Below are 26,618 nucleotides of genomic sequence, written 5' to 3' on the forward strand. Positions count from 1 at the left end.
CCCAATGAAATTTGAATGCACAGTTATCTGCCCTTATGGAAACATTGCACAATAGCAGCCTTCAGTTCTTGCATTGAGTGTCCCTGCAAAGGTTAAGTGAATGGATGTCAATTGAGCTGTCACTGATATGAAACATTACCACTGTTTCCCTCCCCACACATCCTACCAGACCAGCTGGGAATTTCTAGTTTTTGTTACAAATTGAGGAAAATAACAACTTCAAAGCAACAATATCCTTGTCCTCAGATCCTGTTCCACCACTGTGACTCAATAAGATTGGGGCTGATCTAACGATGACGTCAAATCTACTTTCCCATTCATCCCGTTGCTTATTACAAATTTCTCTACCTCTGTTAAAAATATCCAAGCACTCTCTTTTCACTGACCTCTGAGGAGGGAGAATTCCAAATTCTTGATATTCTAAGAGGAAACAAAAATCATCTCAACTCTGTTTTAAATGGGGAGTTTCTTAATGCAGAACACCTCAGCACAGTACAGGCCCTTCAGCCCTCAATGTGGTGCCAACCTATATGTTCCTACCAAAAACAAACTAAACCCTCCCTATCTCATAACCCTCTATTTTTCTTCCATCCATGTGCCTGTGGAAGAGTCCTTTAAATGCCCCCAATGTTTCACCCTCCACCACCACCCCTGCCAAGGCATTCCAGGCATCCCATAAGCCTTCTTAACTATATTATCAACCTGCACGGCAACCTTGAAAGATGTATGGATTAGACCACAAGATCTTTCTGCTCATCCATACTGTTAAGTAACCAACCATTAACTCAGGCCTCAGGTTTGAACTCCATCTGCTACTTCTCTGCCCAACTCTGCATCCTGTCTGTATCCTTTTGCAACCTGTGACAACCTTCAGCTCCATCCACAACTCCTCCAACCTTTGCATCATCTGCAGACTTACTGACCCATCCTTCCGCCTCTTCATCCAGGTCATCTATAAAAATCACAAAGAGCAGGGGTCCAAAACTCCACGAGTCACTGACCTCCTGGCAGAATACTTTCCATCCACTACCTCTCTCTGCTTTCGACAGACAAGCCAATTCTGAATTCACACAGCCAACGTTTCATAGATCCTTATTTTTAAAATAATGTTATTCTTGATCTGGACTTTTCCAAATCCTGCTGAAGATCATGTGCAGGTTGGACAGGGTTTCTCCACACCAACCTCAACCCTTTCCAGCTTCCTGGGATAAGAGAAACAAATAACGTGCGAGGTACACATGATGCACGTTGACGATGCATGAGGTGCGGTCTTGTTTCCCCACGAAGCCAATTCGAGTCACTGCCATTTCTGTGTAGGTACGATTGCATAAAGGTTAAGTTAATGAACTAGCATCAAGAGATTGTGACAATTCTTACAGGAATGCAGGTTGGTAGGTTAATTGCTTGGGTGGTGGTGGTATCTGGGGGAGCTGATGGAATTGTGGGGAGAACAAAATAGGATTAGTGGAGGATTAGTGTGCAGGTCTTTGATGGCCAGTGTGGACTCGATATCTTGGAGTGAGTTCAAATCCTACCATGGCAGACAGGAAATACAAATTCAAGCAATTAAATGAATTTGGAATAAAAATTGAGAATGAGTAAGGGCTATAAAACTATTGTAAAAACATATTCTGGTCGTCTGATTACTTTCTTGCAAGGTTTACATAAGAAATAGGAGCAGGAGTCGGCCATCAGACCTGTCGAGCCAGCTCCGCCATTCAATGTGATTATGGCTGATCTGATGACAGGTTCATCTCCTCCGACCTGCCTTTTCCCCATATCCCTTATTTCCCTTACTATGGAAAAACCCATCCAACCTTGTCTTAAATAGATTTACTGAGGTCGTCTCCACAGCTTCAAAGGGCAGTGAATTCCAGATTTACCACCCTCTGGGAAAAGCAGTTCCTTCTCATCTCTGACCTAAATCTACCACCCTGAATTTGAGGCTCTGACCACAGTTCTTGTCTCCCCTACTAATGTAAACAACTTTCCTACCTCCATCTTATCTCTGCCTTTCATAATTTGATAATTTCCATAAGATCCCTTCTCATTCTTCTAAATTCCAGCGAGTACAGTCCCAGACGTCTCGATTTCTCCTCAATGGCTAATCCCCTCATCTCTGGACTCGATCTGGTGAACCACCTCCAAAGCCAGTACATCCTTCCTCAAGCATGGAGACCAGAGCTCCACTCAGTGCTTTAGTTGCAGCACCACCTCCCTGCTCCTAAATTCAATCCCTCTAGCAATGAATTGTTTGCGTCCTCTTCACCCATCTGTCCCGTACGTGTCTCTGGACTGAAGAATGCAGGGGACTTTTATCTGTCTCTTCAGTTCAGGAGAAACTCAGAAGTGAAACTAAATACTAGTACTGTAGTACTAATGATGTTCATATCTGCTCAAACAAATGAAAACTCAGATGCTGGCTTGAGCCAGCAAATGGGTGCAACCCTACTGCATGCACTTCCAATTTAACATGTGGAGCCCCAGGAGTGAACTGGAGTGAATAGAACTCCTTTCTCATCATGTTCAGTTTAATGATCCTGTGTTTAGAAGTGAGTCCATTGGCTTTGCAAAAGCCAAGAGAGCAAGATGTCATTAGCCATGGATGTGGAACCATAGAATTGGAGAGTAGCTCATGTTGTTCTAAAAGTAACCCTGGAAATTATAGGGCAGTGAGCCTGACATCAGTAGTAGGTAAATTATTGGCAAGTGTTCTAAGAACTTGGATAGCCAGAAACTGATTAGGGATGGTCAACATGGCTTTGTGCGTGGTAGGTTGTGTAATATAGAGTTTTTCAAGGAGGTTACCAGGAAAGTTGGAGAAGCAAAGGCTATGAATGTTGTCTACATGGACTTTAGTAAGGCCTTTGATAAGGTTCCATATGGGAGGTTAGTCAGGAAGGTTCAGACGCTCTGTATATATAGTGAAGTAGTGAATGGCTGGAGGGGACATAGCCTCAAAAATTCAGAGTAGAAGGTTTAGGGAGCGATGAAGAGCTGCTTTTCCCAGAGGGAGGTGCCCACAGAAGCAGAGGCAACCTCAGTAAATATATTTTAGACAAGATTGGATAGATTTTTACATAGTTGGGGAATTAAGGGATAGGGGAGAAAAGGCAGGTCGGTGGAGACAAGCCTATCATCAGATCAGCTATGATCACATTGAATGGCAGAACAGGCTCGATGAGCCAAATGGCTGGGTCCTGCTTCTGTTTCTCATGCTCCTAACCCCACAACAGTGCTCTCCTGGTGCCCTTGCTTGGAGCTAACTGATCTTCCTTTACACTGTAATCCTGTGCTCTGTAATTCATGGCTGGGTGAATGTTAAAAGATAATCTGTTAGACAGTTTGCAGAAGAACCCCCCCTCACCCGCTAGAAGGGACAAGCAAACTTACAGAGTCCGATAGCTTAAGATCTCAAATTAAACAATAGCTATGACACAAAATGTTGCCTTTCGTTCTCAATCTTCTCTTCAAAAAATATTTTGATTCAAAGCTGGCGATTGTCAGTTGTTGATATGGAGGGTGTTAAAACGTGACAGAATTAAAATGATGAGGCTGTAATAAAGATGCTCCTGTTCCACCTCTAAACTAATTGTGTGCATGGGCTGTCTGAGTGAAACTACTAATCGATTTGGCGCTACTGAATGTTAATGCTAATCATATAAGTGCTCTGCAGGCACCTTGTATTCGCTAGCAGCTGAGATTAATCTCAGGTAACGCTGCTGTTGACCTTATCTTTGGAGCCGGGCATCAGCCAAGCATTGCTTATGTAATTACCCTCTGAACTGTGTAATCACCTGCCCTAATCCCTGAGGGCTCACAATTAGCCAGGTCCCAGACCAGCCTCTGGGCCTGAGGAATTGTAGCTGGTCCATCCCTTCAGGCACTGTGGACCGCCTGGACATGAATAACACTCAATTTAACCAGCGTGGTGGCAGCAGGGAGAAGGTGTGCATTCGATTGTAATTAGCTCTAATCATAGGGAAAAGTCCCCTCAGACATGCAGTTAATTTTAGCAACTTAACCCTCTCCCTCCTAGACACTGCCAGATGTTGGGTTCCCTCCTCTCAAAGCAGTCTCACTGATGTTGTGGACAAACAGACACAACCTCAACAATGTGAAAAGTGGCAGAGCTTGGACATTCTAGTCCCTGACTCCACTGAAAGATCACGCCTCCAATCCCTGACTCTACTGAAGGATCACCCCACTGGTCCCAGACTCTACTGAAGCTAAATTGGACAGAGACTGGGTGATCATTTCATTGAACTCCTTCGCACTGTCCACTGTCACAGCAAGGACCTCCCGGTGGCCAGCCATTTTAATTCCACATCCCATTGCCTCACTGACATGTCTCTCTGTGGCCTCGTGCTCTGCCAAGTTGAGGCCACCCACAAATTGGAGGAACAACACCTTGTGTTCCCTCTTGGCAACCTCCAACCAATTAGCATCAATATCGATTTCTCCACTTTCTGGTAACTACCTCCCAGCATCTTGCTTTCCCTACCCTCCAACTCCCCACCCCCCCTTCCCTTTTCATTTTTTTTTACTTCCCATGGATGCTGCATGACCTGTTGAGTTTCTCCAACATGTTTGTGTGCTGCTCCATGTTGTTCCTGTGGAGTCAGAAGGGCATAGGGAGAAAGTATGCGTGAAGATCCCTAGTGCATGAGGAGTGGGCTTTGGAGAGGGGGAACTAAATAACTGGCATACTGGACATTAACCAACATTGTTCAATGAGTGAGATGGTCACAAGGTAACAGGCCACAAATGTCACGCCTTGACAATTATTTTCAGTCCGAGGGTGGTGACAGCTCATTGAAAAGCAGTATAACTGGGTGATGACTCTAATCCATTGTTCCTATCACACCACAGAGTACTTTGATGCCACAACTAAAACCAGGAATTCCTCCGTGGGCAATTACCTTTCTGAAAGGAAGAACCACAGCATTGCTTGTAACCCACTCGGTTCCCTGTGCTCCTTTCTTTGCACATAAAGGGAATATTAAGGGAGTGCGTTTTAACCCTGCACACATTTCCAATCAAGCTTCTAGTTTGTTAGACACCTCTCCTGGCAAAAAAAAAGTACAAGGTCAAGGTATGGAATTAAAATGCTACCTGCTTAAAAAAGAATTGTCTGTGCTCAACTCCCTCATTGGAAATGTTGCCCAATTCACAAGCTGCATGTTCTTTTAAGAAATCTCTTTCGGATCGCTTTGTTTATTAAATTTCTGTATTACAAATTTGTCCTGCAGCTCCTTCCTTGGCAAATTTCAGCTTATTTATGTCCACCCCAGAGCATAACACGAGTAATGTGATAGGCATGTCAGGATGTGTGCGTGAGAGCCTGTGTGTGAGAGCAATCAATCAGACATAAAATATATAATCCCGCACACACATTCTATGTATGTATATGTGGCTTTGAAAATGCAATACAGATAACTGAAGAAGCTAAAACCAAAATAACTTAGTTTGCAACATGCAGCAAGTAAAATCAATAATAAAAGCACCATGCACACGCAAAGTATTTGCTATATTAAATCTGTATCATAGTTGTAAATCTTTAATCTGATTTCATTCTGTAATTTGATGGAAAGGTATTGCATTTAGCAGCTAATTTGATAGCTGCTCCTTGCACGTATGTTTAGTGGGAGCCATTTGTCTATTTTATTACATACCTCTCCATGACAGCTTTTAAACGCCATGATACACAAGAAACCCCATAATTCATCACACTTCACCTCCCACTGTCCATAACGCATGAATAACCTCATTCCTAAAGGCCGTTTTGGGACGAAGTCAACATTTTAGAGAGACGTGCCTATCAAGAGTCACTCACTTCAAACTGAACCACATCATGCCTCCTCCACCAAGTTTTGCCCAATCTTGTATGTGCTCGCTGTGCAAAATTGTTTTGCCTACATTTCTTTCTTTGCGGACACTGGTAATTTAGAAATTCTGCCTGGCCTGCAGGGAAAAGGGTTGTATGTGATGTCATGTATGCATTCTGACAATAAACTTGAACTGTGAATTTCATCAGTACAATTCTTTGAAAAGAGTCAAGACAGAAAACTTAGAGTGGCACGGTTAAAGTAGTGGTTAGCGCCAGCGATCAGGACCATGGTTCGAATCCCATGCTGTCTGCAATGAGTTTGTACATTCTCCCCGTGACTACGTGGGTTTCCTCCAGGAGCTCCAATTTCCATCCACCATTCGAAATGTACTGGGGGTTGTAGGTTAATTGGGTGGCATGGGCTCGGGGGTGGAAATGGCCTGTTATTTTGCTGTGTCTAAAAATATTTTTGAAATCTTGTGTCAGTACTTCAGTTTTTTTTTCCTTTCAATGCAACGACAAATCTGATTTATCTCAAGATGATCTGCATGCGTTTGGGTTTTTATTCATGGATTCTATGTATGCCAGCATTTATTGTCTCACCCAGATTGCCCCTGTAATGGATAGCTCTTTGACCATTTCAGAGGGTAGTTAAGAATCAATCAGACAAAGGAGGAAAAACCCAACACCCAACCCCAACCAACCAATTTTCCCCTGCAACCGCTGCAACCGTGTCTGCCTGTCCCGCATCGGACTTGTCAGCCACAATTGAGCCTGCAGCTGACGTGGACATTTACCCCCTCCATAAATCTTCGTCCGCGAAGCCAAGCCAAAGAAGAAACATATGCAGGTAACGGTTGAAGAATAATTCTCTGAAGGACATTTAGTGAACAATCCTGCTCACCGTTATTGACAGTTGTTTTTTAAATTCCAAATGTATTTAATAACATATTTAAGCTCTCCAGTTGGCAAGGTAGGATTTAATGGTTGTGGAGGCCAGGTCATTGGCTAAATTTATAATGGAGGTTGAGAAATTCTAGACTAGTAAGGATGTCAAAGGTTAGAGGAAAAAGGCAGGGGAATAGAAATGAAAAGAAAATATATGGGGGGTTGAGGTCAATTGGATGGGACAGGTTCATGGACTGAAAGGGTCTGTAACTGTGCTCTATGTCTAGATTTAAACTTTTAAATTTAAAAATCACCAGCCATGATTTGAATGGTGGAGCAGGATGGATGGGCCGAATGGTCTCATTCTGCTCACCAGTCTTATGGCCTCATGTGACAATTCAACAGCAATGATATACAGCCCATGAAAACATCACGCACTACCCCTCTGTTCAAGTCCAAGGAGGTAAAGGGTCTGACTTTTGACATAGCTACAAACGATGAGCTCACGGATCAGGCCGGGTTTCCCTCCAATCCTCAGCTGCAGCCAGCTCAACATGAAGCAATGGGTGCCAGTGGCCTTCTCTCCTCTCAGCCAACTTGCAGAGAGCACAAAACAAATAAACAACAGCCAACACACGACGAAAGGGAAACGGGGAGCAGGGTCTGACTGCGGAGACATTGAAAGGTAGCAAAAGGCCCTTTGTTGTTTCAGAGAAGAAGCCTTTCACTTCCCGGTAACAGCTCCAAACTTCTGTTGGTAATTTAAGGAAATATAATACTGCTCCATCTTGGCCCTTTAATTCACACATCATTTAGTCTGCCTGCCAGTCTCCTGCTCTGAGTCTGCCTAACCCCCTCCACCTCTCTGTCCTCCCATTCACCAAACTCTGCGTCATTTACCCCATGCTCTGCTTGAGGTCAATTCATTTGTTTGATTACTCTCCTACAAACTCCCTTGGGTCGTCTTCCCACACGAACTGTAAAAATGCACACTGCTGGGTTTTCTTTAACCATTTCCTGCTGGTTCTAAATGATCTCGCCAGCTCCCCCACTTGTATAGAGACCCTTCACCCTTCAACATTTTAAAGAAGTCCCAGAGTTTAAACCTCTGCTGGTGGTTAACAGGAAGGAGGGACAGGAGCCTGCAGACAAACACCCAAAGGTACAAAAACAGCTCTTCCCTCTGCCATCAGATTTCTGGATGGACACATCTTCACTTTTTCTCTCTTCTTTTGCATTTATTTATTTTTAAATATTGAATTTACAGAAACCCCTCCCTATCCCCAATTGATGTGATCCACTGGGATCGTTGTCTAAAGAGGGTGCGCAAAATCAATGAGGACCCTTCCACCCCACACACAGCATCTTTCAGCTGCTTCCATCTGGGAAGAGGTGCAGGAGGATCAGAGCCAGCACCACCAGATGAAGAACCGCTTCATCTGAGACGCTGAACGACCAAAGGAACTGCTCACACTGACCATCCGAGACTCTCATATTCACAAAACAATCGTTATGTATTTATTTGTATATATGAATATTTGGTCCTGCATATGTATTGTTTGTCCGTAGGTGTGTTATGTCTGGTTGTGTGTCTGTGTGTTTTGCACCAAGGACCGGAGAACACTGTTTTGTCAGGTTGTACTTGTACAATCGCAAGATAATAAACTTGACTTGAAATGTAATTTATGACAATATTTGCTTCTGTAATGCAAAATTCTGCTCCTGTGAAACATTTCGTGACACATGTTCAAGACAATAAATCCTGATTCTGACGTCAGTTTGGGGGCAAGGTTTCTGCATGACTGTGATTTGCTCAGGAACCAGGGTGCAGTGGGAAAGCAAAAATCTTCTGGAACAGAGGTGCAGGAGAGGAGAACATGTAGCAAGTAGCACTGTCACCTTACTGCTCCAGAGACCCGGGTCCGATCCGGACCTCAATGTTGTCTGTGTGCAGTTTACATGTTCTCTGTGACCTCTCGCAGCCCAAATATGTGCAGATCAATGGGTTAATTGGCTGCTATAACTTTGCCCCCGGTATGTGGGATAAAAGCTAGGGGTTGGGATGTGGGGAGAATAAAATGGGCTGAGAGTGAATGGATGGTTAGTGCTACACTGTTACAGCGTCTGTGACCAGGGTTCAAATCTGGTGTAAAGAATTTGCATGAGTTTTCTCCAGAGGCTCCAGTTTCCTCCTACCTTTCAAGACATATAGGGTTGGAGGTTAATTTGAGTGAAATTGGACAGCACAGGTTTAAATGGCCAGAATCGGCTTCTACAGTGCAGTAGATAAAATTTACATTTAATAAGTATACACTCAGAGGGCCTAAGGGCCAATCTGCATGCCCTATCTCTCTAAGACTAAAGGTGGCAGACAGTGAGGGTTGAAACATTCTCTATGAATGAAGGTGCATGGCCTGTTTTGTCACATTTAAGGCTAACATTTATATTTTCATATTTTCTTCAAGGTACAGGGCTCAGGCCCAAAACATTGGTAATATATCTTTACCTCCTATGGATGCTGTGAGACCAGCTGAATCCCTCTAGCATTTCTATACTCCTATCTTTATCCAGAGACTGGACACCGGATGCTGAAATCCAACACAGGGATGGACTTGTTCAGTCGAGGAGTCTGTTTCTGTGCTGGGGTGATTGTTTCCGTGAGATTGAAGTGAATAATCGATAGGTTGCCTCACATTCAATTACTGTCGCAAGGCAAGGGACAAGCCGACACTGACCTCTCATTAAAGTGTGCGTCCCTATGCTGTGGGAGCCCTTGTTTCCTCCTCTGGCTTGACGAACTGCTCGATGACGGAATGTGAGCCTCCATAGCACCAGAGGTCCGCACACCACTGGCTGCCTCTTGCCGAACTCTCAGCAGGTCTGTGAGAAGAAAACATTACTTTGATTTTCTTATCCCGCTCAATGGCCGATAACAGATTCCACTGATCCCGACATGCACATGACGCGTTTAGAAAAGCATCCATCCAGCCTTATCATGAAGGACCCCATCGCCCTGGTCACAACCTCTTCTCACTTCTCCCTTCGAACAGAAGGTATAGAACCCTGAAAACAAGCACCTATAGGTTCAAGAAGATGCTTTTATCCAATACCTATCAGGCTCTTGAACCTTCCCATACTACCCCAACCCTAACCAAAAACTTCGCCAGAACTACCAAGAGACCTTGAAGAAGGGCTCAGGCCTGAAACATCAGTAATATTTCTTTACTTCCCATGGACACTGCAAGACCAGATGAGTTACTCCAGCATTTCTCAAGTCATGTATTGTCATCTGATGGTACATGTACAACCCAATGAAACAATGTTCTCCAGTCCTCAGTGTAAAACATGCAGACACACAACCAGACATAACACACACAGACAAACAACACATATGCAGGACAAGAATTCATTTGTTCATATAAATAGTCTCAGAAGTTTAGTGTGGGCAGTTTCTTTGGACGTTCAGCCCATGGGAAGAAGCTGTTCCTCCTGTATCTCTTCCCCGATGAGAGTAGCTGAAAGATGCTATGTGTGAGGTGGAAGGGGTCCTCAACAATTTTGTGCACCGTCTTTATACAACGAACCTGGTAGATCACCTCGATTGGGGGGGGGGGGGGGGGAAAAGAAGGGTGTTTTGACCACCAAAAGATCTGTCTGCACCATTGAAACATCAATTTTTTTCTTGCACTTACTACAAGTGTGAGTATTTATTTACCCATCCTTTCATATTTAGCATCTGTTCTTCTGTCTTGGTGTTTTGTTGGTTATTTATACCATTGTAGTTGTTGTATCTTAATACCTGGTGGCCACAGGAAAAAGAATCTCAGGGTTGCATGTGATGTCATGTATGTACTCTGACAATAAATCCGAACCTGTGATCCGTTCATAAGTATGAGTTGTCCGAAAGTCAAGACTTTTGTAACCTGGGAACTGCCTGTACTTTCCGGCATATGTATTCTTGGTCTATCTGGTTGTGTGTCTGTGTGCTTTGCACTGAGCACCGGAGAATGCTGTTTTGTCAAGTGATACTTGTACAATCAGATGATGATAAACTTGAACTAGAAGAAACGTGCAAAACACAACCACTATAATAGCCTTTGCCAATAAGATTGAACAGCATCAATGGGAGATAAAGAATGGTCAATCTTGCGAGCAAAAATCCCTCATCAAGTCCCTTCAGCAAAGGTTGCACCCCAAAATGTTGACCAGTGACGCTGAGTTCCTCCAGGGGATTGTGTTTGGCTTCAGATTCCAATGTCTGCATTTTCCTGGAGGGGAGGGGGTGCTCTTTATCATCTTGTATTGGACAGATCCTATACAACAGAAATAAAAACAGAAAATGCTGGGGAAAAATCAGCAGGTCAAAAAGTGCCTGTTAATGCTCATGGCTTCAGAATCAGGGCCACCAATTTCCACTGGAGTAGGGAGGAATTCCATCCTTGGAAATATCTTCCTTGGAGAAGCTGAATCTTTGAATATGTTTCAAGTTCAGGTTCATTATCATAGAAAATTGAAGCACAGAACACAATATGGTGCCATCCTATATAAACCTACTCAACAAACTAAACCTTCCCTACCTTACATCCATAATCCTCTATTTGTATTGTATCCATGTGCTTGCTTAAGAGTCTTAAGAAAGTCTCTATTGTGTCATCTGACTGTTCGTATACAGACAAAATAAAGTTTCTCTGGACTACGGTGCAGATACACAGCACATTATAATCACATCTGTATACATAAAAAAATCTACAATATAAATTAAACGTGTATAAATATTTTGGAATTTATATACTCATTTCCTTTATAAGAGACCCAGGGTTACAGGATACTGTTCATCAGTCACATGGCCTGCAGGAAGAAGCTATTTCTCAGCCTGGCTGTCCTGATTTCGATGCTCCTGTACCTCCTTCATGATGATGGTAGGTCAAAGATACTGTGTGCTGAACGGTAAAGATCCTCAACAATTCTCTGAGCCCTATTTAAGCTACTCATCCAGTGAACGTCATCAACAGAATGATCTTCTGAGCAGAGAAAGAACCTTCGGTCCGTGGGCAAGTCGATGGTTATAGGGAACAGGCAGGAAGGTGAATCCAGGGTCAGATCAACTATGAGTTGACTGAATGGTGGAGCAAGTGTTCAGGGGTGAATTTCTCTTCGTGCTTCTGTTCCTTGTGTCCTTATGTCGAGCACTGAATCGGCTGCCAGTTAACCTCGTTCCATTCGACTGGTCCATGGTGTGGCTGAGGCTCTAGCAATGGTGACCAGGGTCCAACATCTCTACCCTTGACTGTCTCTCTGTCGGACACTTAACTCACATTGTCTGAAAGAATACAACCGACCATTGCAAAGTAAAATGAAAGGAACCTCAGTGAGGAGCTTCCAACAGCGACGTTGGGATATTGCTGGTCAAGGAATAAGCTGCCATTGTTAGTGGTCTTCAGACTCAATTGATAAGAACAGCAGCTAAAGTTTCCAGGGATGCATGACTACACGCTAAAATTCAGTTCCTCGTATCAACTGTCCCTTTAAATTTCAGTTGAATTATACCACACAAGATCACATCAATTGCCTCCATCCCAAATTCAGCAGATGTATAAAACTCAACAGGATCCCAATTATTAAATTCACTCTACATCAGACTTAAAAGCACAGCCATTCAACACATTTTCAGCACTGTGTGATCAATAAATCCTTGGATATGAAGACAATTAATGATGAGCAGAATGTGGGGAGGTAAAAGCATCTCCATGGAGAATAATGCAGGCTCAAGGCACTCCAACTCTTCTTTTGAAAGGTTGGAAATAAAAACTTATTAAATCTACTTGCTCATAATAGATCTTATTGAAGCAAGATCGTTAATTGCCTTGAATCTTTGCAGGCAGATTAGCAATCAAAATTCGTAAAACAGTCATCAAGACAGTTGACAGTGCCTCCAATGAGGTCAAACAAGTTGGTCATGAAGAAGTGAAAGAAAAGCAGAAGGAGACAGTGGGTTTAGGCAAGGAGCTCCAGACCATTGGGGCCCTGGCAGCTGAAGGTTGTGGAATGAAGGTGGTGAGAGAGATGAGGCAGGGAAATTTGAATGAGAATTTAAAGGTATCAAGTTTACCCAGGAGACATCTAAGGCCATCAAGCAGAGAGGTGACAGGTGATTGAGGTCAGACACAAAGGCCAGTGCTGGTTGAGATCAAGCTCATGGAGGGTGGATTGAGGGAGGCCAGCCAGCAGGGTCTGAAATGATCAATGCCGGAGGGCTGGAGCAGGCAATGGCACACAGGACTGGCTGAAGGTGCTGGCAAGTGATGCCGACCACATTTCAACAGTAAATGGTGTGAGGGCAATGATTTTTACATCTGCAACAGAGAAATGACAATCTTCCTAAGATTTCACCTGATCCAGCAATGGATATCCGAAGGGAATATCACACTGTCAGAGGAGATATTCCAAAGTGTTGCAGTCCTGCTACAGATTTGACATTTCCCCAGCAAAGAAAAATCGAGCCAATCATTAGTGTCGATCAGCATCCCTTACAGCAAGAGAGAAAGAAGCAAAAATGAGTTTGTTCAGTGTCACTTCTCTGGGTGGGCTACAGCTCCCATTCACCGTGCCCTCTGCATTAGCTCAACATTCTGGGCAGGCCAGGCCCTGTGGGCATACCATGCTTTCCATGTCGGCCTTGTTGTCTGCATTGGGTCACAATGCCTCTTGGATAGACTGCATCGTGGGTACACCAATGTCCCCTGGGTAGATGGCACCATGGGTACACCAATACCGCCTGGGTAGGCTGCAAAATGGTAACTCCAATACCCTCTGGGTAGATGGTCCTGTGAGCACACCAACACCCCCTGGATAGATGGGACTGTGGGCACACCAATGCCCCCTGGGTAGACTCTCCAGGGGAACACAAATACCCTCTGAGAAGATTGCACCATGTGAACCGTGGGTACACCAAAGCCCCCTGAGTAGACTGTACTGAGGGTACATCAATACACCTTAGGTAGGATGCACTGTGGCACGTCAATACCCCTCGGGTAGGCACACCACTGCCTGCAGGCAACTGACATTGCTCAACCAATCCTCCGCCACGCTGTGTGACAGCCTGGATAATTAACTGCAGGCAATCGCTTAAAGAGAATGCATGTGGAATTAATTCTCCATCAAAGTCTGACGTAGAATTTCCCTGTACTGTAAGCTAAAAGAAATCTACTGGTGAGTGTGAATGGGAACATCTGCGGATCCACATTAAAGGATTTTGCCCTTTGACTGCATGAGATCAATGCAGTTTTAACCCAGCAAATGGCCTCTTCCCCTCTCTGCTCCGTAGGACCCAGGTCACTCAATATCACAGCAAACCCTTTCATGCTGGGACTCAACACAGCCAGCGCTCTACAGAACTTGTGGCCCAGGGATAGGGCAGTGACAGCTTGGCTGGCTTTCTGTCCCTGCGTAATGCAGGCTTTACCTTCCCCCATCTCCCCCCACCCCCCCCCCCACCCCCCACCAGAACACCTGACAGCTCGCCTCAGAGCCCCAGGCATGCTTGGTGGGAGAAGTGTGTCTTGCTGCGGAAACTGGGGACCAGGCTGTCGAGAGAAAAAGCTGCAGTTAAATCAATTTGTTCCTAAAGTCGGATGCACTCGGTAGAAAACAAGGGTGGCATTTTTAGGATTTAAAAGTCAAGCTCAATATAACGTCATTTTGCATCTCGTTAAATTCACGCACCCACTTCCACCCTCAGCTCCTGTTCCAACCCTTTTTTGCTGCAGCAGCCTGCCAGTTAAATATATTCCCTGTTAATCCACAAACGTCACCTCAGTGAGTCATCTGGGCCGCCTGAAGCTACAACTCAGTTTGAACCCTGCATTCATGCAGCAAAAAGGCCAACCGCAGCGAGATCCCCCACCCCCACAACGTGCTCCTTCACATTTCCTCCTCCCGGCTAAAAGGGGAAATGCCTTTCTTAAAGCGGCTACAGTCGCTGCAGTCCCCATACCTGCCAACCCCACACCGATCCTCCTAGGATCTCTGCCGCCCCTCATGGAACCAGAACCTTGTGCGCACCACTTGAATATGATCAGAATTCCACCAAGTCATAGTAAAGAACCTGGGGCTCGATGTGAGAAAGGGGAGGGTGCCCCACAATATCTTCCACCATAGACTTTGAGTCAGTCAAAGAACTCTTTGGGGAGGAGGACATTCCATGGGCTGGGTTCCGCATGACCAAAGAGCGTAGATGGAAACATCCACAGGTAGTGCTCTCGACCTGCAGGAGATATCTCCCTAAGTGAATTCAAACACGCAAGGAGCTGTGATAAACAGAGAAACCTCTGGACAGGGTTTCAACAGCGACTGACTTCAAGCAAGCCCCTTTAACACTCGTGCATTGCAAGACAGACCCTGGGAAATGTGGCCCCTTGGTCTTTCTATTTCTGTGTACTTACCTTGTCCAGGAAGTGGTGTATCACACATGCTGCAGGGATGAAATCCTGTGTGGGTTGACAATCACATGTCTTTAAAGACAAACCTACAGGGGTTTCAGGCTTGACAAGGGGAAAAAAATTGTACTTTCCACTCAGTGACTAATGGGAAATAAATACAAGCATTGAACATCGCGCTGTCACAGAGGAAACCAACCACTAGGCAGCTCCCCTCGAAAGAGGCTACATCACTCCAGCTTCTTAGCACAAACTTCTTTAACATCTGCTTCTCACGAGTTACTAAAATGATCTCACTTCTGAATCAATGTTTTGCCTGCATTCAAGCTTATCGTCATCCGTTTGCACAAGTACAACCTGACAAAACAGCATTCTCTGGTCCTCGGTGCAAAACACGCAGGCACGCAACCAGACATAACACGCAGACAGACAAACAATACACATGCAGTATGTATGTACACATATAAAAATAAATAGATATTGTTTAATACGTAGTAGTCTCGGACAGTTAGTATGCGCTCCTCCCCCTGGATTCAAGTAACCTTTCTTTTAATTTAGTGAGACCAGAACTAGGAGACCCAGCCTCAAGATTCCGGGGTGGGGGGGGGGGGGGTGGGGGGGTGGTGAGGGAAAAATACATTAAGGCAGAGATGAGAAGGAACTGCTTCTCCCAGAGAGTAGTGAACCTGTAGGGTTCTCTGTCCAAGGGAGGAGTAAAGCCTACCTCAATGAATGTGTTGAAGATGACAGATTCAGACATTTTTGAAGAGTGGGGACATTAGGAGTTATGGAGATTTTTGATTCTCTCTGTATTGCACAGTTTGTTTACATTTCTTTATTTGTTTCTGTTGAGTACAGTTTTTTTGCACTACCAATAATTGGTAATTCTGCCTCACCCACAGGATAAAGAATCTCTGGACTCTGTCAATAAATCTGAAATGGCAGGAAAATGGAGCAGATTCCTTGGCCAGATCATCCAGGGCAGATGGCCTCCTCTCGCTCCTATTTCTTATGTTCTTACGTTATGCTTTCTGCAAAATTTAGAAAAATCCACAGAGAGAGAGAGAGAGAGAGAGAGAGAGAGAGAGAGAAATAAATTATCAAGGGAGTTTTGGGCTGAGGTTGGGATAAGGTATTATGGATTGGAAAGGGATAGCACAGAATTCCTATAGTCATTGGGTCATGTAGTATGGTACAGGCCCTTCATCCAACTTGTCCATGTAGACCAAGTTGGCATTCTGGGCTTGTTCCATCTGCCTGCATTTGGTCCATATCCTTCTAAGCCCTTCCTATCCATAATTCTGTCCAAATGTCCTTTAAATATTGTAATTGTATTCACTTCTATCCCTCAGGTCTCTCTACTCTCTCCCCTATCATTTTAAACCTACAACCGTCTATCCTGGGACATCTCGTGATGTGGTGCAGGAAAAACAACTTGAGTCTCAATGTGGACAAAGGAAATTATTGTGGATTGAGAACTAGGGACGACTACTCTCCACTACACGTCAATAACTCTGTAGTGATGAGGATGGAGAGTACCAAGTTCCTTGGAGTTCACTTAACTAGTGACCCATCTTGGATACTCAACATCTCCCCACTTGTCAGGGAGGTGCAACAGTGACTTCCTGAGAAGACTGAAGCGGGCAAGGCTACTGGCCACCATCATGTTAACTTTCTAATGGAGCTCAATTGAGAGTGTCCTGGCCGGCTGCATCACAGTGTGACTGGAGGTCAATCCACAGGATTATCAGAGTGGCGGAGAGGATCACTGGGACATCCCTACTCCCTTCCCCATCAACATGACTTACCAGGATTGTTGTCTGAAGAAGGTTCACAAAACCCTACCATCCTGTACACAGCATCATTCAGCTGCTCCCGTCGGGGAAGAGATACAGGAGGATCAGAGCCAGCACCACCAGGCTGAGGAACCGCTTCTTCCCACGGGCAAGGAGAATGCTGAACAATCAAGAACTGGAACCGTACTTTACAACTTTACAGATAATAATAAACTAGAGCTAGACTGTGAGCGTTCATTTTATTCATGCCCCTCATGATTTTATAAACCTTAATAAGATAACCCTTCAGCCTCCAAAGTGTGGGCACTGCAGTATGAGTGACACAGTAGAGTGGGAAAATGTGGCAGTGTGAATGGGGCAGGGCAGTGTGGGCGGGGTAGTGTGAGTGACAGTAGAGTGGGCAAACGCGGCAGTGTGGGCGGGGCGGTGAGAGCGACAATAGAGTGGGCAAACGCGGCAGTGTGGGCGGGGCAGGGCAGTATGAATGACAGTAGAGTGGCCAAATGTGGCAGTGGGGGTGGGGGCAGTGTAGGCATGGCACACAGTGGGAGTGAGACCACTGGTCTCTGTCTGTGCGGAAAGCACATGCTCTATGGAATGAACATTAAGGGTGAGAGCGTGTGTCTAGAAGCCTGTGCAAAGTTGTGAATGCCTCTGTGGTGCAGCATGAAGCAATCGTGTGGAAGTGTGCTATTAAAAAAAAATGGGACGACAATTTAAATGCTTCAGTATTTACTTCAGTCAATTAATTACCAGAGTTGCCAGGTTTACTTTTGGCGTTGCCATGGTATTTATAATTGAGGAGCTTGGCTGACTGCCAACTACGAGTGGTTGCATCGATCTTTCTCCATGCAGACCCCTGATGAGTCTGTCAGGAATGCAAAACAAAAATCTTGCTGCTCTGTGACATGCGGGCATCACACTGATTGACACACCAACTTTGCTGTTGACAGCTCTTGGAACAGGAAAAGCTTTAAAAAAAAACTGCAATACATACATTCTGATAAACCCTGCTATGATGTGAAAATAATTGGCATCTTGGACATTATTGCCCCTTTCACTAAATTTACAACATGTATCATGGCTTCAGGGCTAAATCAGCACATGCAAGGCTGCAAGAATATAACAGCCAAACACTGTGTAATCCTTAGCTCGTACCAGTCACGAGTGTGCAGCTAAATAGTGCCTCTCCCCTCCAAAGAGTGGGTCAATACCAATCGCTGCATTGGCCTCAACTGCACCAAAAGGCAACCGTGGGGTGGCACGGCTAGTGTAGCGGTTAGTGCAACGCTGCAACAACGCCAGTGACCTGGGTTTGAATCCGGCGCTGTCTGCAAGGAGTTTGCACGTTCTCCCCGTGTCTGTGGATTTTCCCTGGGTGCTCCGGCTTCCTCCCACCTTTCAAAAATGGACAAGATGATGTAGGTTAAATTTAAATTTAGATCAGTCTGTTTGACTGAAAATTCACTTTTTTTTCTTACATAAGTGCCACCGTGAATATTTATCAATCTATCGTTGATATTGTCATCTCCTCCACAAACTCCACCCGCACCGGAGCACCACAGGGCCGTGTTCTTAGCCCCCTGCACTACTCACTTTACACCTTCGACTGTGGGGCTCGGTAACTACAATAACACCATGAACAAATCTGCTAAATGATGCCAGAGGAGTGAGTAGAATGAAGGAAGGAGATGAGTGAGAATAGAGGATGGAGCTTGAAAACTTGGCTGAATGGTGCACCAACAACCACCTTGCACTCAATATCACTAAAACTAGGGAGCTGGCTGTTGACTTCAGAAAAGGAAAGCCAGAGGTGTACAATCCAGAGGGGTTAGAGGTGGAGAGGGTGAGCAAATTTAAGTTCTTGGGAGTCACTATCTTGGAGGATCTTTCCTGAACCCAACATACCAACGGCATCATGAAGAAAGCTCGTCAGTGCCTCTAGTTCCTCAGGAATTTGTGAAGGTTTGGTACAGATATGTGGTGGAAAGTATGCTGACCGGCTGCATCACGGTCTGGTATGGGGATACCAATACTCGAGTGTAAAGCCCTGCAAAAGGCAGTGGACACAACACTCTCAGACAAAACTCTCCCCACTATTGAGTACATGTACGGGGAACGCTGCTGTCGGAGAGCAGCAGCAACCCTCACCACCCAGCACATGCTCTGTTCTTGCTGCTGCCATCAGGAAAGAGGTATCGGTGCCATAAGACTCACACCACCAGGTTCAGGAACAGCTGCTACCCCCCCCCCCCCCCCTATCAAACTCTTCAACAACAAACTCAATCAGGGTCTCTTTTAAGAACTTTTACTTGTGCACTTTATTGATTTTCTTTCCTCTCCCTGTATTGCACAGTCAGTTTGTTTGCATTTGTTATATGTTCACAGTTCTTTATTTGTTTACATGTGTACGTTGGGTACAGTTTTTTTTTGCAATATCAATAAGTGGTAATTCTGTCACGCCAGCAGAAAAAGGAATCTCAGGTTCACATACATGTGATCTCATGTACGTACTCTGGCAATAAATCTGAAATATTGATCATCTCTTTTTCTGTTTTACATCTGCAGTCATTTGAATTGTTACTACTGTAGATGGGCCAGCTTGCATACATGTGTGGCTTCAGCAAATAAGAAAGATCGACCAAAGGGACAGCTCACATTAAACATCCGAGACCCTCATATTCAAGAAACAATATTATTTATTTATCTGTGCAGATGAAATACTTGTCTTGTATATGTATTGCTTGTCTGGTTGTGTGTCTAAACACTGTACCAAGAACCAGAGAACACTGTTTTGTCGGGTTGTACTTATACAATCAGATGACAATAAACTTGACATGACTTACAGTATATTTATGTGTATGAAAATAAACTCACTTTGAACATTGGCACTGACCTCCCTGTTTGTGGGGCCTTGATAAATCTGCCAGGTGGTTGTCACACTCAGACCAGCTCCAGATTTAACCCTGTCTCAGCAGAAACTACCCCCCCCCCCCACCCACCAAACGCCAACCCTGCCCCCTCACAATGTTTCACAGCATTGGCAAGTGTAATGTCAGCCCTTCATCACAGCCAGGTCCAAAATTCTCATGCTCCCTCCCCAACAGGGCCCTTGCCAGAGGGATTACAGGTGTTCAAGAAGGCAGCTCGCCACCACCTCCTCAAAGCCGGTAGAGATCCACAGTAAACGCTGGCCTTTGGTAACAATGCACGCATCCCACTGAGAAAGAACCTGGATTTGATGAGATCCAGATAGCATTTCAGTCAGTGTGCCTGCAGGTAAACCACACTAACTATGAGCCCCAGATAGTATTAGAAAAGGTGACCCAAAAAAATTAAACCGACAGGAAAATACTGATTCAAGCCACCTTCCCAATGGAAGCAGGTCCAGTATTCTAATTCGAATTTTATCTATTTATTACATCCAGCATCACAAGGACAGCATCTCCCCCCTTCATCATCAGATTTCTGAATGGACAAGGAACCACAGACACTACCTCACTTTTTCTTATTTTTTCACCAGTTTATTTATTTTTAAATGAAATTTTAAATTTAGACATGTAGCACGGTAACAGGCCCTTTCGGTCCATGAGCCTGTGCCACCCAATTAGCCCACAACCCCCAGAATTCAGACTCCCCAGGGAAAACCCACGCAGACATGTGGAAAACATACAAATTCCTTGCAGATAGCATGGATGCTGGAACTGTAACAGCGTGTGCTAACCGCAACCCCGCAATTTTATTTTAAATATTTTATGGCAATGTTTGCACTGTGATGCTGTCACAAAACAAATTCCGAAGCACGTTCATGACAATAAATTCTGATTCTGATATATCCAGGCATATTTTCCTCAATGTGCCATTTTCAGTTGCCAAACACAGAACTACAAGACTGGGGCTTGCAGCTTTTCGACCCTCTGAAAAGCACCATTATCTGTGCCTGGATCTGCCTTCAGCCTGCACCCTGCCAGCGGTGACAACTTCTCCAACAGCAACCTACCGGCGCTGTCAAATTTGGCAGCTGCGAACTTCACAGATGTTGAGTGACGTGCTCTAAAACTTCAATACACACCAGCCCAAATGGAGAGGAGACCATCCGCGTACTGTCCGGATGCAGCAGGAGGGACAAAGGGGCAAGGTGGAACACTGAGGTGCACTTGCCTTCACGGAGGATGGAAAAATCCCAGGGTTCAGTGTAGCCGAGGCAGCACAGTGGGTGGAGCCGGTGCCTCTCAGCTCCAGAGACATGGGTTCAATCCCATCCTCGGGAGCTGTCCATGTGGAGTTTGCATGGTCTCCCTGTGCATTTTCTCTGGGTGCTCTGGTTTCCTTCCACATCCCAAAATCTATATAATCTATTGGAATCCATTAGCCCAGGCATATACAGATATGGAGACACAGACAGACATTTACATACTTGCACACACACACACACACACACACACACACACACACACACAGAGAGACAAACATAAATACAACATAAACATACAATTCAGACACATTCAAATACATGCACATACTCACGCATTGAAATACACACACTGATATACATGCACACATACACACACAAATGCACCACACGTTCAAATACGCACATACGTCCACACATGGTCAAATATTCGCGTGCACCCACATGCGCGCGCACACACACACACACACACACACACACACACACACATTTATAGCTGACACAGCTTCTTGGAGAGAAACATAGTGACCAATTCAGGTCAATGATCTTTCACAGAATTGGTGTCTGCCGACCCCTCTGAGTCCCTCCTTCCCCAGACATGGTATCAAGCCTCAGAAGCAGACCTCAATTTTTAATCCTAATTTCAAGAAACAGCACGGGAACCGGCCATTGTTGGCCCATGTTGCACAATTACACCCACATTTCTCGCTGGAGCAAGGCTAAGAGAGACTACGGCTGACAACTGGTTCTGTGGGGATTGCCTTCATAGCCCACAGTTAGGATGGAAAGACACTCCCTGAGACCCCTCACATTACATGCCCAGAGATGCTTCAATAAATGCCCATTCAGATAGAGATCAAGATTGGATTGAGAGATGCCACCTGGGAGAAAGCTGTTGGAGGTGATTCTGAATTTGATCAATGCGGATAGCTTCAATGGGAATAAGTATTGAGACTGATGTAAAACAAGTGACATAAATTACACAGTCCACACCTTCATTCCCGACCACTAACTGACTGATGTTTGCCTGTTGTTCTGAAGGGAATTTGTGAATTCCACTGGTCTCACAGCACCGCCCCATCATTGCAGCTCAGAGTTAATTTCTATCCCTGACCACATGGTCACAAGGAAGGGTGCAGAAAACATCCTTCCTTCTCCACAGAGAAAAATAACATCAGGTGAGTGGTTGGGAAGGAATGGGAAGGGAGAGAGAAGAGAGAGAAAGAAAGAGAGAAAGAGAGGGGTGAGGGAGGGCAGGGAAAGCAGGTGGGGGGGGACAATGACAGGGGGGATGAAGGTGGGGACGAGAGTACAGAAAGATGAAGGTGAGAAGGATTGAGAGAGAGAGAGAAGGGAGGGGGAAAGGGATGATAAATCAGTTCCAGTAAAGAGACTGACCTGACACGCGAAATCTCCTTCCTTCTCCACAGATACTGCCTGACTCATTGAGTGTCTGCAATATTTTGGGTTTTTATTTGAAATAAATCAAAACAGTTTTAGTCACAGAGGGAATGAATTTCAGCTTTTGACCTGCACAGAATAGGTAGAGAGCCCACTGCCTCAGAGCTGCGGAGACCTGGGTTTAATGCTGACTTTCTTTTGTGGAACTTGCACATCTCTCTGGGACGGGGTGTGCTTCCCTCAGGTGCTCCGGTTCCCTCTTGAAAGGTGCTAGTTGAACGGTTAATCGCCGTTTGTAAATTGCCCAGTGTGAGTAGTGTAGGTGAGGGCTAGAATCTGGTGGTGGGGAGGGGGAATTGATGGGAAGATGGGGAGAATAAATAACTGGACCATCGTGAGCTTGGAGCAGACAGTGGCCCAGACTCGGTAGGGTGAAATGGCCTTTCTGTGGCAGCAATGCTGAAGAGGAGGTGGGAGCTCCTGGCACTGAGGACAAGTGCTCTGTCAGGACCAGATCTTCACCCTGAGAAATCAACCTTTGCGGGCACAAACCTTGAGCACAGCCCCCACCATGGACCACTCATGTCCTGACAAACTTCTCCCCTTGGGATCAACGTTAGGAAAACCAAGGAGCTGATTGTGTACTTCTGGAAGGGGAAATGAGGAGAACACGAACCAGTCCTCATCGAGTGGTCAGCTGTGGAGAGTGTCAAGAGCTTTGCTCCTGGATGTCACTATCTCTGAGGATCTGTCCTGGGTCCTCCATGTTGATGCAATCATGAAGAAGACTCGCCAGCAGCTGTATTTTCTGAGGAGAAGATTTAGTACGTGACCAAAAACTCTCTCAAATTTCTACAGGTGTACTGTGGAGAGCATTCTGTCTGGTTGCATCACTGTCTGGGATGGAGGTGCCAACGCACAGCACAAGAAAAAAAAATTACAGAGTTGTGAACTCGCCCAGCGCCATCATGGGTATTAGTCCACTCGACTGAGGACATCCACAAGAGGCAGTGTCTTAAGAAAGGAGCCTCCAGCCTCAAGGACCCTCACCACCCAGGCCATGACCTTTTCACTCTGCTATTATCAGGAAGAAGGTACAGGAGCTTGAAGATGAGCACAAGGACGGCTTCTTGAACAATGAACCAAGAATGCTTCCTTGCTTTCTCCTATTTTTGCACTAATTTATTTATTTTTAAAGGTACCTATAGCAACATTTGCTTGGTGATGCTGCCACAAAACAATGTATTTTGTGACATTCATGAAAATAAATTGTGATTCTGATTTACATAAACTCCAACAATAAATTCAAGAGGAAGGAGTTCAGCAGACAGCCACTATCACAGGTCGGGATTGATTAATGCAACTCTCAGTGCTGATGGCAGCCCTGACAAACAACTCCTCGTCTAGAGGGTGAAGGAAGATGACTTTTTCATAATGATCAACACAGAGAGCATGAGAGAAAGAAGAAAATCCTGCTCCGGGGATCAGCAAACAACAAAGGACAACAGCCCAGAGGCAAATAAAGATAGCTCGATACCAGGCATCTCATGGAGGAGATGCGCTGGATCTCAGGAGATGGTTCAGGAGCAGGAACTGGCCTTAAGAAGCACTTTAAAAGGCATTGGATCTAGGTGAATCAATCATAGAATTGCTGGAGGAGTTCAGTAGGAATTCAGAGAGCATCCAAGGGGAGAAATGGTCAGTTAACATTTTGGGTTGGGATCCTTTATCAAGACTAAGATAAAGATTAAAAAACATGAAATACATTTAAAAAGGAGTGGGGGGAGGAGTGGGAGGAAGCTGGGAAAGGGCCCAGAGGTGATGGGGTGTAGGACAGAAGATGTGAGAGCTGGAGTAGCAGGTAGAGCAAGTAGCAGGCTGGCAAACCTTGATAGATATGAAGAGCTGGAAGACATGTTGATGGAAGGAATGGATCCTGCAAAAGATTAAGTAGAATTCAGCACATTGAAGAGAACCTGGAGCTCAGAGATGAGAGACGGTCTGTTGAAAGCAATGTGTGGCATAGAGGAGGAGGTAGGATCATAAGACACAGTTGCAGAAATAGGTTATTCAGCCCATTGAGTCTGCCCCGTCATATAATCACAAGTCGATCCATTTCCCCACTCAGCCCCAATGTCCGGCCTTCTCCCCATAACCTTTGATGCCCTGGCTCATCAAGAATCTATCAACCTAAAGAGAATGAAGAAACAAGGTGTAAACCCAAACAAAAATGGGAACAAGATCTAAACATAAAGATAAAGAATGAAACATGGGAAAAACTATGCTCCGGAACTATGAGAAATACAATAAACACGAGGTTACGCATGATACAATATAATTGGTTACACAGGCTATACATCACACCCCAGAAGTTAAATAAATGGGACCCAACAGTACTAGATAGATGTTTTCGCTGGAAGAAGGAAATGGGAACAACAGTACATGCAATTTGGGCATGTGAGAAAGTGGAAAAGTTTTGGGAAGATCTAAATCAGGTATTAAATAAAATCACAAAAAGCAACATACCAAAGAAACCAGAGATCTTTCTTCTAAGTAATACAAGAAGTAAAGAACTCAGCCTCAATTTGGATGAAGCACAAAAATGATTTATTATGATAGCCTTAGCTGTAGCAAAAAAATGTATAATGTCAACCTGGAAATCAGAAGAGAGCCTGAGAATACAGCAATGGTACATAGAGATAAATAAATGTATTCCATTGGAAAAAATAACATATAATTTAAGAAATAACATCACAGTATTCGAACAAATTTAGGAACCGTACATGGAACACAACAGAGAAGTCCTACCGCGGACCTCCACCACCTAAAATGACAGAAGGAGAAGACGACAAAATGAACTGACCCAGTATGTAAAGGTAGATGACACAATTTTCTTGTTTATTTTCATTGTTGTGATGACTGTTTAATGGGTTTAATGTATCATATATGTTGAATGTTGAATGGGTGGGGAGTGGGGGGTGAAGGAGGGAGGGAAGGGAGGGAGGGAAAAGGGGAGAAATTCAAGAGGGAAATGCTTGTGTGTATTTTGGTCAGTATGGTTCATAGTGTGAAAAATAAAAATTAAAAAAAAAATGAACCTATCAACCTCTGCTATATATATATATCCAATGACATGTCCTCCATAACCGCTTGTGGCAGCAAATTCCACATATTCAGTCCCTTCTGGCTGAAGAAATTCCAAAAGGATGCCCTTCAGGACCCAGAGGCCAAAATGATTCCAGCTTTGGCCTTTCTCTATTGAATCTAGGTTCAAACTTGATGCTCTTCGTCAGACAGGATACAAAGGAACTTCCTCAGTGTTTTTAATACGCGCACCACCACACAAGATGGGTTTAACCTCCTGCGTCCCGGAGCAATGAAATTAAACCAAGTGTGATTCCCCCCCGATTGATAAATCAGCCACCCCTTACCTCCATGGGTTGGCACGCCCATGTTGCTGGCCAACTGGTACAAGCGCTGTTGCTGCTCCTCATACGTGCCGTGATCATTCAACGCCGACATCATGCGCCTGTAGTGTTCTTCCGGAGTCATCTGAATAATCTGCTCCTCAATTAACGGAGTTTGACTCTTTTCTTGATTGAAAACAAAAAGAAAAATTGAACATTTTAAGAACATTCGGCAAGGTGTTTAAAAAAAAAAGCAACCAATCCTCTCCGCAATACACAAAAGTGCCCAGCAAACTCATCAGGTCGGCCTGCTTTATCGATTCGCCACAGGGGCCTCAGGCCCAAAATGCTGACTGCCTTTTAGTTCCTGTGGATGCTGCGTGTCCTGCTGAGTTCCTCCAGCTCATTTCAGCTGCGACCCGAGCATCTACAGATTTTCCTGTTTATAACTGGTCCTCCCTGGTTGGATGGAACATTCTGCATGTTAAAAACATGACTGGATGGTGGGCCAGGGCCAAAGAGCATTGACGAGGATGAGGGATCAGGAAAAGAAATGGTGCATTTTGCAAAATTCTCTGGAATGGGGATTGCAACTGGATCCAATAGGTTCTTTGGGGAATTCAACCTCAGAGTGGGTTGAGAACTCCCTTAAAGACACTGCAGTGACAT

General features: G+C 44.8%; 1 protein-coding gene across 12 annotated transcripts in view; it reads right to left on the reverse strand.

Moving 5' to 3' along the window:
- samd11 (sterile alpha motif domain containing 11) overlaps positions 1–26,618 on the reverse strand; it is a 264,528-nt gene that overhangs the window by 43,976 nt on the left and 193,934 nt on the right. For all 12 annotated transcript variants that reach the window (XM_069918370.1, XM_069918369.1, XM_069918376.1 and 9 more), the window contains 2 exons: positions 25,974–26,135; positions 9,454–9,598 (listed from right to left, as the gene is read on the reverse strand). In XM_069918370.1, coding sequence (XP_069774471.1) covers positions 9,454–9,598; positions 25,974–26,135 — 307 coding nt within the window. The remainder of the gene's footprint in view (positions 1–9,453; positions 9,599–25,973; positions 26,136–26,618) is intronic.

The sequence above is a fragment of the Narcine bancroftii genome, chromosome 2 (genome assembly GCF_036971445.1).
Source record: "Narcine bancroftii isolate sNarBan1 chromosome 2, sNarBan1.hap1, whole genome shotgun sequence".
NCBI classification, from domain to species: domain Eukaryota; kingdom Metazoa; phylum Chordata; class Chondrichthyes; order Torpediniformes; family Narcinidae; genus Narcine; species Narcine bancroftii.